Source organism: Trematomus bernacchii, unplaced genomic scaffold (genome assembly GCF_902827165.1).
Source record: "Trematomus bernacchii unplaced genomic scaffold, fTreBer1.1, whole genome shotgun sequence".
Lineage (NCBI taxonomy): Eukaryota > Metazoa > Chordata > Actinopteri > Perciformes > Nototheniidae > Trematomus > Trematomus bernacchii.
Window position 1 is genome coordinate 170301 of NW_022987704.1, and position 15823 is coordinate 186123.

The window sequence follows — 15823 nt, forward strand, 5'->3', positions numbered from 1 at the left end:
CTGCCAGACGCCATTTTACAGCTCGGAGCAGGAGGAGAACAGGGTGAGTGTTAACACCAGGATCTGCTTTCTAACACATTCATTATTCACTATGTTTTACTGGATGTCAGAAAATAACTTCTTGGTTAACAATCAGCGTCCTAGAGTCCATTGAGACTTCTGCAAGTGTTGTACACTTTGATTATTTCCTATTTTCCTGAGTCATCAGAGTTACATAACATGTGACAGCCCAGCGCAGACAAAATGGAGAGCGGCCTGAAGTCTGACTGATTTCATGTATTTGAACCAAGTTTATTATTAAGGTGTGTGTGTGTGTGTGTGTGTGTGTGTGTGTGTGTGTGTGTGTGTGTGTGTGTGTGTGTGTGTGTGTGTGTGTGTGTGTGTGTGTGTGTGTGTGTGTGTGTGTGTGTGTGTGTGTGTGTGTGTGTGTGTGTGTGTGTGTGTGTGTGTGTGTGTGTGTGTGTGTTGTGTGTGTGTGTGTACTGGAGAAGATGAGTGATTTAAAAGATGAGGAAGGGGACAATACTCCAGTCCCCAGCTGTCTATCTCTGAAGAGTGACTGGTCTATGGGGAATCCTCCAGACTTCAGTAATGAACCTGGACCCTCAGACACAAAGTAAGAGTCTCTACTGTAACCTGACCTGAAGAGGATTCAGTATGTTGGTATCTGACATAGCCGTGGGAACATGTTTGAAATGGGGGTGCTGTGGGGATGACACCAGGGCCGGTTCTGACCAGTTTGCTGCCCTAGGCAAGATTTCAGCTGGCAATGAAAAACCTCTACAAAAGACCAACACACTACAAACAGAGAAACCTATTGACATGGTGGACAGCTTATATAAAAAGGCTTCAAATGTATTCATTATTGTATGAACATGTTTTAATTGGGGGGTGGACGTCACATCCTCTAGGGGGGTCCGGGAGTATGTAAAATGCTTCAATCTGTTGCACTTTGAGCACACAATTACAGAGACCTGATCTAGGGGGTACAACTCTAAACACCCATATGAAAAAGATTGGTTTGCATTTTAATAATCAAATAAGTATGTGAACATAACCAATAACCTACCATAGCCAATAACAAATACATGGAACTTATTTTATTGTTGTGGTTCATTTATATCTTATTTTACCAGTTAACATTTATTTATGCATATTTGTTAATCTCTCCAGTTTTAAATGATATGTCTGGTTTCCTGTCCTATAGTATACACTGGAATGATTTCAAACCTGTTTTTATTTATCCCAATAATTATAAAGGAGTGCCTTGGAAATATGTGTTTACATAAATTGTGATCAAACCGTTTGAGAGCCACTGAGATAACTTAGACTAAAGTGAACTATCTGACACTGAGAGTCCTTCACCTCACTGAGCCTCAGTCTGACAGGAGAGCTCTCCCTCCACATCATTGTAGAAACAGCTTCTTATATCCGTTAGCGCAGCAGAAGCTAACAACAATCCCCGCCGGTACCGGTGATCAGGTGAACAGTCATAGGTCAAAAGCTGCTCTTTAGATGAACTAACAGTGGCGGTTCTACGGGGTGGCACGGGGTGGCAGCTGCCACCTCAGAAAAATGCCTTGCCACCCTAAATGTAGGCAATTCATTTATTAATAATATTTTTTTAAATATTGATTATATATGTTGGTGACATTTCTCCATAGTTCGTGTAAAACGTTTTACTCAACAGTTTAGAATGAACTCCCCCGCTTTGTTTTGAAAGAAAAGTTTTGGCTCATCGGACATTTATGAGAGAAAGTCTCTAATGTCCGAGTGCAAGTGAATGCAGCACAAGACGCGAGCCTTGTAACCCCTCCCCGGCCCTGGCGCGAGCATGGAAATATGATTGTCGGTGATTTCATTTGAACGGGACGGCGCAAAACGAGAAGCATTCGGACCATAGACTGTATATATAAATGGACGTAGGGTCCGTGACGTCACCCATAGGATTCTGCAGAGTTGCCGAGAAGCCCTTAGTAGGCGGAGTCGGCCACTAACGGCTCGACAGTGACGTCAGAGTCTAACTCCCGCCTGCTCCAGCCTGCTCCAAATAAGGGCAAAGAGGCGGAGCCGAGGCGGGACCTGCTGCCTCCGAACTGGAAGTAAACAGAGCTAGCTCAGGCTAAGAAGCTAAGCTAACATGAAATACATGCATACCAAGTTACTGCGTGGCACTTTGGTTTTGATAAAACAGTGTAGTTCCCCTATATAAACGTTACATTCATAATCAAACGAGACAATCTGCAAGAGAATTAGCTATTTTTTGTTATTCTTAATGCTTGTCATCACGTTAATAAAATAAAATAAGTACCGATACATAGCAGAACAATTGTGGCGATGTTCAGCTTAATAAGCCTTGTTCAACATAATTTATTTAGCTAATACTACAGCGGGCTGCAGGCGAACCAAGTCCGCGTTTCGGTGCATTCCTTGATCTCCAGTTATAACGCTGGACTCCACCGCCCGGAGCTAACGGAGCCGCAGGGGGCTCCGGGAGGCCGGCTGGAGCTGGACGCCGGCTGGAGCTAGCCCCCTGCGGCTCCGTTAGCTCCGGCGGCCACCACTGGAATAATTGGGTCCCCTTTTAACATTTGCTCCCGTTTAGCATTATGGGCGTCATAGCCATATACTATAAAAGTCTTACCCAAGGCTGAATCATAAACTAAACTGTATACTGTTGTGCACATGTATAAAGGGTTATGTCCTTAGCTGGCTAATAAGCTACATAAAAAGCTAAGCTAACAAGCACACAAACACCTGCTAATGGGGTTAACATGTATAATATTATCATTTTAGACTTCTTGGAAGTTCTGTTAGTACATTCAACCGCACAGCACCACATTTTAATTGTCTGGTATTTGTAACAATATTCCCTAAGGGGCACAATCACCACGAACACGGCTAAAGGGTCAAGTACAATAACTACAACTAACTAACGTTGTAGCCTAGCAGAGTGGACAAGTTGCTGTTAGCTGACAGTGAGGCACGTACCTGTCCATCAAAGTGACCACGCCCTAATTTATGCAAACACTTTAAGACCTAATATAAATAAAAGGGTCGCGTTGAAAAACAATTCACTCACAGATTCATAATCATGAAGGTGGAATCTAACTATATCCATAATAATATTTATTGCATCCAGGGGTAGAAACATGTTTTTTTCTGCTGTAAAATTGGGCATTTTAACATGGGGGTCTATGGAAATTGCTCCTTTCTGCAGTCATCGCCTATCGGCCAATATATGAACTGCAATTTGTGGCACTTCCGTATTGGCGTCCCGGCTCTTCCCCAGAGTTTGCCGCTTGATTCGGACCCAAGCAGACGGAAGGAATGAGGTGCGGTCTACAATGACAGAGAAGAGACTGTCAAGTTTGGCTGTACTCAGCATTGAATCAAAACGCACTAAAGCTTTGGATCTTAATACGTTTGAGAGGCGTTTTGCTGAACAACATGGTAATCGCCGCATTCAGCTGTAATAGGCAACTTGATGCTCTGCTCACGGATGAGCATACACAACTGTTAAGATGATGACCAGTATGTGTGTATATCTTTTTTTCTTTGTGGGGGTCTGCCCCCAAAAAAGAGTTTTAAGTCCTGAGAAAGTCAAATAAGACGGTGTGTAAAATATGGGCTCAGAACAGTCTCATAATACACACATGCACACAGAAGGATTCACACTTGTATTTCCGGATCCACACTTGTGTTTTTCAATGCAAACACAAATGTGTTCCGTTTCATATTCATGTAAATAAAATCCAAATACAGAAAAAAGTTTTACATATGTATTTTTGATCCTCACATATTTGTTTTCCGTTTAAAACCGCTGCACCTGCAAACACAAACCGCTTTCTGTGCATGGATCGCTGTGCATTCGTGTGTGGGTTTTTTGAGACTCCCCTGACGGTGAACCGATTCGTACTTGTAATTTTTTCTATCTATAGCCAATCAGATGTCTCCTCAATTCTAAGCCAATCACATGAGCGCGCCCCCACGAGCTGCGGGCGCCTGATAAGCCAACAAAGCCCCACTTTCATCACTTACAGCGCCCATTGTACAGGGAGAATGGAAAATGTAACCGGGGGGAAAAGGGTGCTATCTTTAATTAATTATGAATGTTGTTACATCAAAGCTGAAAATTCGTGTTTTTTGTATTATATTTCCATTTAATCTTGTTGTTTAATGAAACCCAGTAGAGAACATTAACAAAGGGTAATTGAACTCTTGCTTCTTGTCATCATCAGAGATAGTAAATAATCTACTAGTGAGATCATCCTCACTCTCTACATGTTGGACTTGAATGAATTTTAAAAACAGAAACCCAAAATCACGACTCAAGAACTCTACAAATCTTTAATCAGGTGAACAGTCATAGATCAAAAGCTGCTCTTTAGATGAACTAATGATGTTTAAAACTTGTTGTTTCCACAGACAGAGAGCAGGGTCTCCAGTCCCCAGCTGTCTGTCTCTGAAGAGTGACTGGTCTATGTGGGACCCTCCACTCTTCAGTAATGAACCTGGACCCTCAGACACAAAGTAAGAGTTTCTACTGTAACCTGACCTGAAGAGGATTCAGTTTTTATAATCTAATATATGAAACTGTTCTTTAATGAAATCATGTGAGCAGTTTGTAAAGGGAACACGCAGCAGAGTACAGCAAGCTAACATTATTTGAGGATATTTCAATATGCAATTATATTATCATTGTATCTGTGTATAAAATGGTTTTAAAGAGCAAGAATGTTGATAAATTCTGATTTACAAAAAGAATGATATCGTCCAAAACATTATTGAACTACTTGGGCATATCTATGATATGTCTTTTTAAGATGATTATTAATAATAGTGATAACCTGGTGAGCTGGTTGTGTTTAGCATTAGCAGATATAACAGTGTTTTGTGATATCACATGTTACGGTGGCCCGGAAGTGCAAGACACTACAGCATTTCACAAAACACCACAGCATTTCACATTGGACGGAAAGGGTATTCCTTTAGGGAGAACACTTCTTGTTTGTGATTGGACAGAGCCAGCCAGAGAAGCACTGCTGTGATTGGTTATTTTTGCTGCCAGTCAAGAAATGACGCTTTGTGATTGGTCAGCACCCGACAGCGCAACATGTCCCAACACATCAACCGTTAGCTGTTAGCACACACTCAGAGCTCACAGCTCCTCATATCTGTTCAGAAACTGGACAAAAGTTAAACAAGTACAAACCACAGACTGTCTATGTCATGGCGAATACAGTCGCTGCTTTATTTATGTCTGTATGACGCTGTTGTGAGTGTGGACGGAGCAGCTACAGGTTAGTTTAGCCTGATCGATCCGCCCCCTCTCCAGCACTTCTTGTTTGAATGACAGGAGTAAACACTGACAGCTGCGGTGAAACTCGAGCGATTAGAGCGATGCGAAAAAAACATAAATTAATGCTTTATTAATTCATGGTTTTTAAGGGGCTTATCTCCATGTAAATACTATGGTAGACTACCCAATATTCGCATCGCTCTAATCGCTCGAGTTTCACCGCTCCTGTCAGCTGTGTTTGCTCCTGTCATTCAAACAAGACGCGCTGGAGAGGGGGCGGGGCGTATCTCCATGTAAATCCTATGGGAGATACCAACTACAACAAAATGAACATATTGACCGTGATTTAATTGTAATACACGTTTCAAAGTGATGCCGAAGTAACTACATACTGATACCGGTTAGTAAAAACCATGAATTAATGCTTTGACAAGTCTGCAGACAAGACGGCAGGCGAAAATCTTTTAAAATGCGTGTTTTCTGAATGGAATCGGATCCATCAGGCTAAACTAACCTGAAGCTGCTCCGTCCACACTCACAACAACGTCATACAGACATAAATAAAGCAGCGACTGTATTCGCCATGACATAGACAGTCTGTGGTTTGTACATGTTTAACTTTTGTCCAGTTTCCAGAGGTGGGGACTCGAGTCACATGACTTGACTCGAGTCAGACTCGAGTCACATGACTTGACTCGAGTCAGACTCGAGTCGCATATTTTTTGACTTGAGACTTGCTTGACTAACATTGATAAAAGACTTGACTTGACTTTGACTTGGTATTGATGACTTGAGACTTGACTTAAGCTTGAGACAGATGACTTGAAAGGACTTGTCTGTTTAAAATTAAATATTTGCGTTTGTTTTTGTAGTGAGATATTACGTTTAGTTTTTTCGAAAAACGTGATTGGGTTATTATAGCGCCATGCGCGCAAACCTGGCAACCCACTAGACGGCAGGAGCGTCAGTTAACATGGCAGCGGCTAGCGTTACTCCACAAATAGTGAAGTTTGGATTCAAGGATTATGTTGATGACGCTAATAAGAAGAGAACAGCGGTATGCAGGGTCTGCAGCATAAAGATCAGTGACATGACCACCAAAACATCCAACTTCATTCGTCACTACAAAAAACCCCACAGAGAAAGTGTTAGCTAGAAAGCTAACGTTAAGTTTAAGCTACGTTAGACTTGGTTTCAAATCGATTAAGCATTGCAAAGAGAAGACAAAACGGTAAATGAACACTAGAACCTCCAAGGGATTCATTTTGACTAACCCCGATACTGACGGGCTGTCAGGAGAGGGAGAGAGAGAGAGAGGGAAAGAGATGCCTCGTTTATTTCCCCTGTGTTATTATCAGAAGTTACTGTAAACTGTTGAATAATGTGTAGTTCATCTACTTTTAGTAGTTTGTTTAAATGTTTTAATTATGTTGTTTTTGTTTGTAGAAGTGCATCATTCCTTGATTTATTGTAAAATGAATCTGAACTCTTTGATCTGTTCTGATGATAAACTGAAGCAATTTCTAAATTAACCCAATTAACTGAGTTTTAAATCGTCCTACTTAGTTTATAAGGAAATTATGAAGAGGAACAAATTAAATGATTTGAAAATGATATCTATGTAGGTGCTGACGCTGTTGGCGGTTCTAGTGTTAACAGACATTTTAATTAAATATGTGTAATGGCAAATTCCATATATGATTTTCTTACCTGGAATTCTGCCTTTTTGAACAGACTTTTTGACTGAGTCCTAGCTATATTGAGTCCTAGCTATATTGAGTCCTAGCTATACTGAGTCCTAGCTATACTGAGTCCTAGCTATACTGAGTCCTAGCTATACTGAGTCCTAGCTATACTGAGTCCTAGCTATACTGAGTCCTAGCTATACTGAGTCCTAGCTATACTGAGTCCTAGCTATACTGAGTCCTAGCTATATTGAGTCCTAGCTATATTGAGTCCTAGCTATATTGAGTCCTAGCTATATTGAGTCCTAGCTATATTGAGTCCTAGCTATATTGAGTCCTAGCTATATTGAGTCCTAGCTATATTGAGTCCTAGCTATATTGAGTCCTAGCTATATTGAGTCCTAGCTATATTGGCTGCAGTTCTAGGGTTAATATGAATCTAATATGATTGTCATCGGTCTAAATTAGATTTCAAATGATTAACTGTGTATGTAATGAAGATCATAGTGTGGGTTAAATCCATTTTCATAACCACTGTCTTTTAACTGATTTAAATGCGGAAACTGGGCTTATTCATCAGAATTTCGCATGACTTGACTTGACTTGCTTGACCTGAGCAATGACTTGACTTGACTTGCTTGACTCTCACCACAGTGACTTGGGACTTGCTTGATACTTGTAGGTCAAGACTTGAGACTTGCTCATGACTTGCACATGTAGGACTTACTCCCACCTCTGCCAGTTTCTGAACAGATATGAGGAGCTGTGAGCTCTGAGTGCTAACAGCTAACGGTTGATGTGTTGGGACATGTTGCGCTCGGGTGCTGACCAATCACGAAGCGTCATTTCTTGACTGGCAGCAAAAACAACCAATCACAGCAGTGCTTCTCTGGCTGGCTCTGTCCAATCACAAACAAGAAGTGTTCTCCCTAAAGGAATACCCTTTCCGTCCAATGTGAAATGCTGTGGTGTTTTGTGAAATGCTGTGGTGTCTTGCACTTCCGGGCCACCGTAACATGTAGAGTCAATACAAAGACCCAGATCTGTGCCTGGCAACAGGAAGGAAGTGAAGATGTTAAATTCATATCACCTGCGTATTCGTGCAGCGTGAAACATCTCAACTTGAGTGTAAAGTTTGTGACGCTCTGTTACAAAAACCTGTCAGAGTTGAGATTGAGCTCCTGGGGTCTCTGACGGTCTGAGGGGAATCAGAGAGGAGAACAGAGCTCTACAGCAGCTCATATTCAATCAGGGTTATTCATGTTCCTGTATAAACCAGAGACTGTCTGTGGTGGTAACAATATAGACACTGCTGTACTTATGACTACATGAAGTTACTCTGAGTGAGGATGGAGCAGCTAATGTTAGCCTAGCTTTAATCAAACCCATCTCTTTAGAAAAAAACATTTTAAAATGTGTTTATGCTCATTGTGTTGGAGACAGACCTGACAAAGCATTAACTCAGGCTTTTTACAAATCAGTTTCATTCTGTTGTTATTTAGGCATCCTTTCCATATGTTTATTGCTATGAATTCACAGCAGATTCTATGTTGGGTTTATAAAGCACCAGGTTAATACAGCTGTGTGTAGATACAGGGAACGATAGTTACGTCTGTAACTACGGTTCTATGAGTCCCGGATGACCGCCAGAGGCGGTGCTTTTAGCACTGGATATGTCCATCGTGCGCATGCGCAGTACGAGTACCAATATCAACAAAGTCACCTGTGACCCACGTGACACCGGCTATATCAGCCCGTGTCATCAGAGGATCTGTTCCCAGAATCTTCTCGCGAGCACACAAGAATTCTGAGTGACAGGAAACTCTGGCGGTCATCCGGGACTCATAGAACCGTAGTTACAGACGTAACTATCGTTCTATTTTGTCCCTACTGACCGCCAGAGGCGGTGCTTTTAGCACTGGATGACTTATACCAACCATGTCATGAAGAAACCAAATACTCACCTAGCTGGAAGCAGCGGAGCTTGGCAACAGGACCACGCCCAAAGGATGGGGAGTGGCGACATTGACCCGGTAGAACCTGGAGAATGTGCCAGAAGACGCCCAAGACGCCGCGGCGCAGATGGTCTCCAGGAGTGGAGTGCACCAGCTGGGCGTAAGCTGGTCGTAACTCTACGTCCGACGTAGAACCGAAGGTTAAGACCAAACTAAAGTTATGACTAGTGCACCACTTAGACTTAAGCCCTGTGTGCGTTGCGCCCGGGCGTAACTTTTACGCCTAGTATGGAGCAGGCGTAAATCAGAAAGACAGACTAGTATCCATAGTAACGTAAAACAGGCAAGAAGGATATTAATGATGGCAGGGCGTCTTGTTTACAGGTTTAACAATGAAAGGGCATTAAGAAGAGAAAGAGTCGTCCGTGATCGAACAAACCCACTGGACATCTATTCAGACAGTGAACTGATAGAGAGGTTTCGTTTCGGCAGACAAGCCCTTTTTGATTTAATCGAGGAGATCTCCCCTCAACTCCAGCACGGATCAGACCGAAACGCTGCGCTCTCCCCAACCTTGCAGGTGCTGATAGCGCTCAGATTCTACGCGAACGGGGCCTTTCAAAATACTGTGGGAGACATGATTAATGTTCATCGCACAACTGCATGTCGGGCTATAAGACAAGTTTCATTGGCCCTCCAGCGCCGCCTTAGGAACTATATTCACCTACCCACACAAGAAGAATCAGCGAAATGCAGGCAAGATTTTTTGTTAAAATCAGGTATAGCCTACCTGGTATTGTCGGATGCATCGACGGTACTCATGTTCGCATTCAGGCCCCCTCTGAACATGAGTATTTGTATGTTAACAGAAAGGGTTACCATTCTATAAATGTTCAAATTGTGTGCAACTCGGACATGGGCATTGTCGACCTCGTTGCAAGATGGCCTGGGTCGACCCATGATGCTCGCATCCTGAGAGAGAGCGCCCTTCAACGGGAATTTGAGGCAGGGAGAGTGAATGGTCTTCTTCTCGGAGACAGTGGATACCCTCTGAAGCGCTGGCTAATGACACCTGTCATCGCAGAGAGAACTGCACAAGAGCGCCGTTATAACGAGAAGCATACACAAACGAGGAACATTGTAGAGCGCTGCATTGGAGTGCTCAAACGTAGGTTAGTAAGTCATTTTTATAATATATAAAAGGCCAGCCTTTTAATGTAGATATAGGCTAAATTGTTTTTTGCTTTTTTGTGTAGGTTTCACTGCCTCCACAGTGAAATGCGAATGCACCCTGAGCGCGTCTGCGTGATCATTGCTGCCACTGCGGTGCTGCACAACATCTGTGTGAAAAAGAGAATCCCCCTTCCGATGCAAGGAGACTTGGTACTGGAGGCGGATGAGAACCCTGTGGCTCCTGCTGGCATCCGTGAAGATATCGGTGGACGACTTACCCGCAATCATATAATAAACAACCTATAGACCTATATATTTGTAATATGAACGCTGTTTTTTTGCAATTGCATTTCAATAAGCTCCCATTGTGACCACATATTTTCATTAGGTCTATTTTATTCAAAGAACACACACAAGAACATTAAATAACAACATTTTGGAGAACTGTTAACATGAAATTGAGATAAAAAAACAAGTACAACAGATATGATTACAGAATGGTGAACACATTGTCTTCTTCAGTGATCATTTGATTATTAAGAATTATAATTTGGAGTCTCAATTTCTCCTTCTCCAGCTCATTTTTCTCGTGTTCCGCTCTCAATTTTACGGTCTCCACCTCCACACGAACGATTTCTTTCTCCGTCAGTTCCCGCTGTAGCTCTGACAAATCCCTCTTTCTCTTTCGGGGTGTGGCCATTTGGGATTCCTCTTGAGTCATCGCTGACGCTGTGGGTGTGGGAATTCCCTCTTCTCTGCGGTCCAAAATTATATAGACGTGTGTTGCTTGGCAACAATTACTGTTTCGCGTGTATTCCCGTGGACGCGCATCTTAAGACCAGGCGCAGCTAAGACCGAGACTAGTCAGGTTTGGTGCACTCGGTGTAAATTCTAATCACTAAGTCGGACGTAGCTAAGCCCGACGTTAGAGTTAAGACCTACTTTTTTACGCCCAGCTGGTGCACTCCACTGCAGGGGCACTCCTCTCAGGGCGGCCCAAGACGTTGAGACGCTCCTTGTAGAGTGGCATCTCACCCCTGATGGCAGGGGGCGGCCACTGGCCCCATAGGCATGTGCGATTGTATCGACAACCCAGTGGGACAGCCGCTGCTTGGAGAGAGCACAACCCTTCCTAATGCCGCCATGGCAAACGAAGAGCTGCTCTGACTGCCGTACACAGGCCGTAGCATCGACATACGCTCTCAGGGCACGCACAGGGCACAGCAACTCGGGCGTGCGGCTCTCCTGTGGGACGTTAAAGCGTGCCAGCTGGATGGGCCGATTGGAGTGGGCAAGTGGAAGCACCTTGGGCAGGAACGCCACATTCGGCCAGAGGGCAACACCCGAGCCATCGGAGTTCCACCTCAGGCATGTATCGCTCACGGAGAGGGCATGCAACTCCCCAACTCGCTTCCCTGAGGTTATGGCAAGCAGAAATGCTGCCTTCAAGGACAGCCACTTAAGCCCCACCTGGGCCAGGGGCTCGAAGGGAGGAGATGATAGGGCATCTAGCACTAGGGGCAGGTCCCAAGCCGGAGCCCTCGGGGTACTAGGGGGACGATGCCGTAAGGCCCCTCTCAGGAAGAGGGACACCGACCTGTGGCGCCCCACCGTGGCGCCGTCGACCCCGACATGTTGGGCAGAGATAGCAGCCGTATATACCTTCAAAGTGGAGTGAGAACGTCCACTATCCAGAAGGGACTGCAGGAACTCCAGAATGGTGGCCACAGAGCAATGCCCCGGATTCTCAGCCTTACCCAAACACCAGTGGGAGAAGAGCTTCCATTTGCACTCGTACTGTGCTCGAGTGGATGGTGCTCTGGCATTCAGGATAGTTTCCCTGACCGATGCCGAAAAAGCGCTCAACAGTGGGTTGGGCCCCGCAGAGGCCAAGCCCAGAGCTGGAGGCGGTGAGGGTCGGGATGCCAGATCTGACCCCTGAGCTGTGACAGAAGGTCCTTCCTGTCGGGGAGGCGCCATGGTGGGCCGCAGCAGAGACTGCGTAGCAGCGGGAACCAAACTCTCCCCGGCCAGCGGGGGGCGACCAGAAGGAGCCTGTGCCCCTGAGTAAGGACCCTCTGAAGCGTCTGTAATAACAGCGGCTGCGGCGGGAAGGCATACAGGAGACTGTCTGGCCAGTCATGTGCCAGAGCATCCTGCCCCATTGGGCTGGTCACCTCTGCCCAGGAGAACCAGAGGGGGCAGTGCCTCGACTCCTCTGAGGCAAAGAGGTCCACCTCGGCCCTGCCGAAAAGGCTCCAGATTGTCTCCACCACTTCTGGGTGAAGCCTCCACTCCCCTGGTGGAGGTTTGTGCCGAGAGAGGAAATCTGCCACCTGATTTTGGTCCCCTGGTAGAAAGACTGCCCGCAGGCTGGCCAAGCGGGGAGACGCCCAAGACAAGAGGCTCTGTGAAACCCGGAGCAGCTGTGCGGACCTGGTGCCCCCCTGGTGGTTGATCTGGGAAACTGCGGACATGTTGTCCGAACGAACAAGCACATGCCTGTCCGTCAGTTGGGGTAAAAAGTGCCTGAGCGCAAGCAGCACAGCGCGAAGCTCTAGCACGTTGATGTGATATGCACCTTCCTGGGCGGACCACAGACCCTGAACAGTCCTGCCCTGCCACACAGCACCCCACCCTGAGAGACATGCATCTACAGTGACAGTCTCCCGGCGGGATGGGATGGCGCCCATGGGCGCTCCCATCAGAAGATAGGCCCTGTTTCTCCAGCGTGACAGAGTGAAGGCACTGGCGCGACACCCTGACCCTCCTGTGCCTGTGCCACTTGGCGTCCAAGTGAAGGCTGTTCAGCCATATCTGCATAGGGCGCAGCGACAGCAGACCTAAGGGCACAACGGCTGAGGCAGCCGTCAGTCTGCCCAAGAGCCGGAGGAACTGAATGTAAGGCACACTCTTGCCCAGCCTGAAGATGGGGAGAAGGTGGGAAATGTCGTCCACACGACGAGGTGTTAGGCAAGCCCTCATGGCGACCGAGTCTAGGACCAACCCCAGGTAAGTGACCCGTTGGGAGGGGACCAGGCAGCTCTTCCCGGAGTTTACTGTCAGGCCCAACCGGGCTACGTGACATAAGAGGCGCGCCGTATCCTGGGCCACTTGGGACCGGGACGGCGCACAAACCAGCCAGTCGTCTAGGTACGGCAGGACCTTCATGCCCTGTGCCTGCAGGGGTGCGAGGGCTGCCGCCACGACCCTGGTAAACACCCTTGGAGAGAGGGAGAGACCGAAGGGAAGCACCCGGAACTGATAATGCTGGTCCTGAAAGGCAAACCTCAGGAACTTCCGGTGGTGGGACGCAATCGGCACGTGGAAGTAGGCGTCCTTTAAGTCCACGGTTGTGAACCACTCCCCCTGTGCAACAACACGGAGGGTGTCTGCTCTGGTCAGCATGTGGAAGGGCAGCACCCTCAGGAATCTGTTGATTCCTCTGAGGTCCAGTACTGGACGAAATCCGCCGACTTTCTTGCTCACCAGAAAGTACGCCGAGTAGAACCCCCCGGACTGAAGCAGGGGGTCCACTGGCTCGATTGCGCCCTTGGCCAAGAGGACGGACAGCTCTTGGGCCAGAGCTAAGGCCTTCGCCAGGTCGCTGACAACTGTCATCTTGACCCGGCCGAAGGCTAGGGGCCGGCGTCGAAACTGCAATTCGTATCCCTGGGTTAGGGTGGAAACCACCCAAGGGTCGGTAGTACAGGCAGCCCAGTAGCTGAGCTGCTGCTGGGAAAAGCAGCCGACGACCGGCCCAGGGACTTCAGGGCCTAGCCCCCCGACCCCTTGGGGGGCGGCGGTAAGGCTGTGGGGCCTGGGGCTGCCTAGAGGGCTGGCGACCGGGGGCACGAAAGTCATTAGGAGGCGGTTGAGTAGACCGCTGGGACCTCCGCAGACCACCACTGAAAGCCAGTGGCAGAGTGCGGCTGCTAGAGGGGCCCCTGGGCCTGCTGGGAGTAGGCACAGGCCTACGTAGACCCGAGAGCTGCTGCCTGGTCTGTCTAGCTTGGGCAGCACGCTCTAGTGCCGCCAGGGCAGCTGCTCCAAACAGCTCCCCTGGTTCGACCGGCACGCCGCGGAGGACACTCCTACATGTCTCCGTTAGTGGTGACTGAGCCAGCCAAACCTGGCGTCGAGTCTGCACCAGTAGGGACATAACTCGTCGCAATTCCCTAGTCATTAGGGCAAAGGCCTGCAGTGAAGCGTCACTGAGGCCCAGCAAAGAAGGCTCAGCCGGAGCCTGCTGCAGAGAGGCGGAGGCGGCCAGCATTAGATGGGAGAGAGAGTTCCCGATACGACCCATGCGTGCCGCTGCGTCGTAGGCCTTACAGAGCAGTTCGTCAGTGACCCTGGACTGAGGCAGAGGGCACCTGGCATCAGGCCTTAGGGCCTCATCAGGAGCCAGAATCAGGGAGGCGATGGCAGGCTCGATGGGTGGCATGCGACCCAGCCCCACCCTCGCCGGATCCTGCATGGCAGCCAGGGTCCGGCCATCAGAGCTGAAGCGGGAGAGGGCCTTGGTGTCTCTCCAGCATGCATGGAGCTCCCTCAGGTACTCCTCTGAAGGAGGAACAGAGAGGGGGACAGGGGTAGGGCTACGCCTGAAGAAGGCGCTAGCCTGAGCCGCGTCGGCCTGCGGAACAGGAAGCTGCAAGTGTGCCAGGGCCGCACGAATAATGGCCGCCATGGAGGCGTCCTCCACGCCCTGCAGAGAGCCCTGAGCAGAGGAGTGGGAAGCCTCCCCGGGAGTGAGCGGGGCCTCGTCCTCCACCTCTTCGTTGAAGAGGTTAGCCGAGGCCGCTAGTGACATGGCATCCTCATGCAGAGGTGCGGCAACCGAAGGAGGGGCAGGCGGCAAGCCAGCAGCCCCTATACCGGCCCCTGGTTGAAGGGCTAAGAGGAGCGACTTCATCATGTCCATGTCGGCGGCTAACCGATCCACCTTAGAGGACAGCCTGTTAGGGGGCGAACCCGTAGCCATCGCTCCCTCGGGTCGCCGGGAACGGCCAAACTGACCTAGGGGAAGATGCGACAAAGAGAGGTGTCCGTTGGCTTCTGCCAGACGCTCCACCTCTGCGACTCTGGCCGCTCTAAGCGCCCAAGGCATGCAGCTACAGTTCATGCAGGCGTCCTGCGTGAGACCCTCCCTCAAATGCTCGAGACCAAGGCAAGAGGGGCAGCAGTCGTGGCCATCCTCGGGCTCGAGAGAAGCCATACAGGCGCTACATGGATGAGCCATCATGTAGGTAGCCGGATGCAGCGTAACCGGGAGCGGGGTGCGAGAACACAGCCTTCACCAGTTACCTGCTGAACGGAAGGAGTAGAGCCCTGCTCCTACTCGCCGAACACGAGAGGGGTGTAATGGGGTACACCCGCGTTACTTAGCAGAGGGAGCGGGGAGCGAGAGCACTGCCTTCACCTAGCTAAGTAAATGAAAGTGCAAAGCTACTAGCAGAGGGAGCGGGGAGCGAGAGCACTGCCTTCACCTAGCTGAGTAAACGAAGCACGGAGCTACCAGCAGAGGAAGCGGGGAGCGAGAGCACTGCCTTCACCTAGCTGAGTAAACGAAAGCGCGAAGCTACTAGCAGAGGGAGCGGGGAGCGAGAGCACTGCCTTCACCTAGCTAAGTAAACGAAGCACAGAGCTACCAAATAAGGAAGCTTAACAGGGCAGCTAGCCAGCCGGCTGCTGCTCACAGTCAA

General features: G+C 48.2%; 2 protein-coding genes across 2 annotated transcripts; one reads left to right on the plus strand and one right to left on the minus strand.

Annotated features, from left to right (window-relative positions):
• Positions 1-9035: 9035 nt before the first annotated feature.
• LOC117490119 (putative nuclease HARBI1) lies at positions 9036-10619 on the plus strand. Its single transcript, XM_034139702.1, has 2 exons — positions 9036-10114; positions 10199-10619. Exons 1-2 carry the CDS (start codon positions 9693-9695, stop codon positions 10419-10421), a joined length of 645 nt encoding a protein of 214 aa, XP_033995593.1. The 5' UTR covers positions 9036-9692; the 3' UTR covers positions 10422-10619.
• A 1305-nt stretch (positions 10620-11924) lies between these two features.
• On the minus strand, positions 11925-15360 carry LOC117490117. Its single transcript, XM_034139701.1, is given in 3 exon segments — positions 11925-12857; positions 12859-14141; positions 14362-15360. Coding segments are annotated over 3 exon segments (3162 nt in total). The 3' UTR covers positions 11925-11977.
• Positions 15361-15823: the final 463 nt, after the last annotated feature.

Bases quoted from the DNA above. Each gene is read 5' to 3' on its own strand.
- LOC117490119 (XM_034139702.1), top strand. From the start codon at position 9,693: ATGCAGGCAAGATTTTTTGTTAAAATCAGGTATAGCCTACCTGGTATT. The intron at 10,115-10,198 runs GTTAGTAAGTCA...TTTTTTGTGTAG, and splicing joins ATTGGAGTGCTCAAACGTAG to GTTTCACTGCCTCCACAGTG.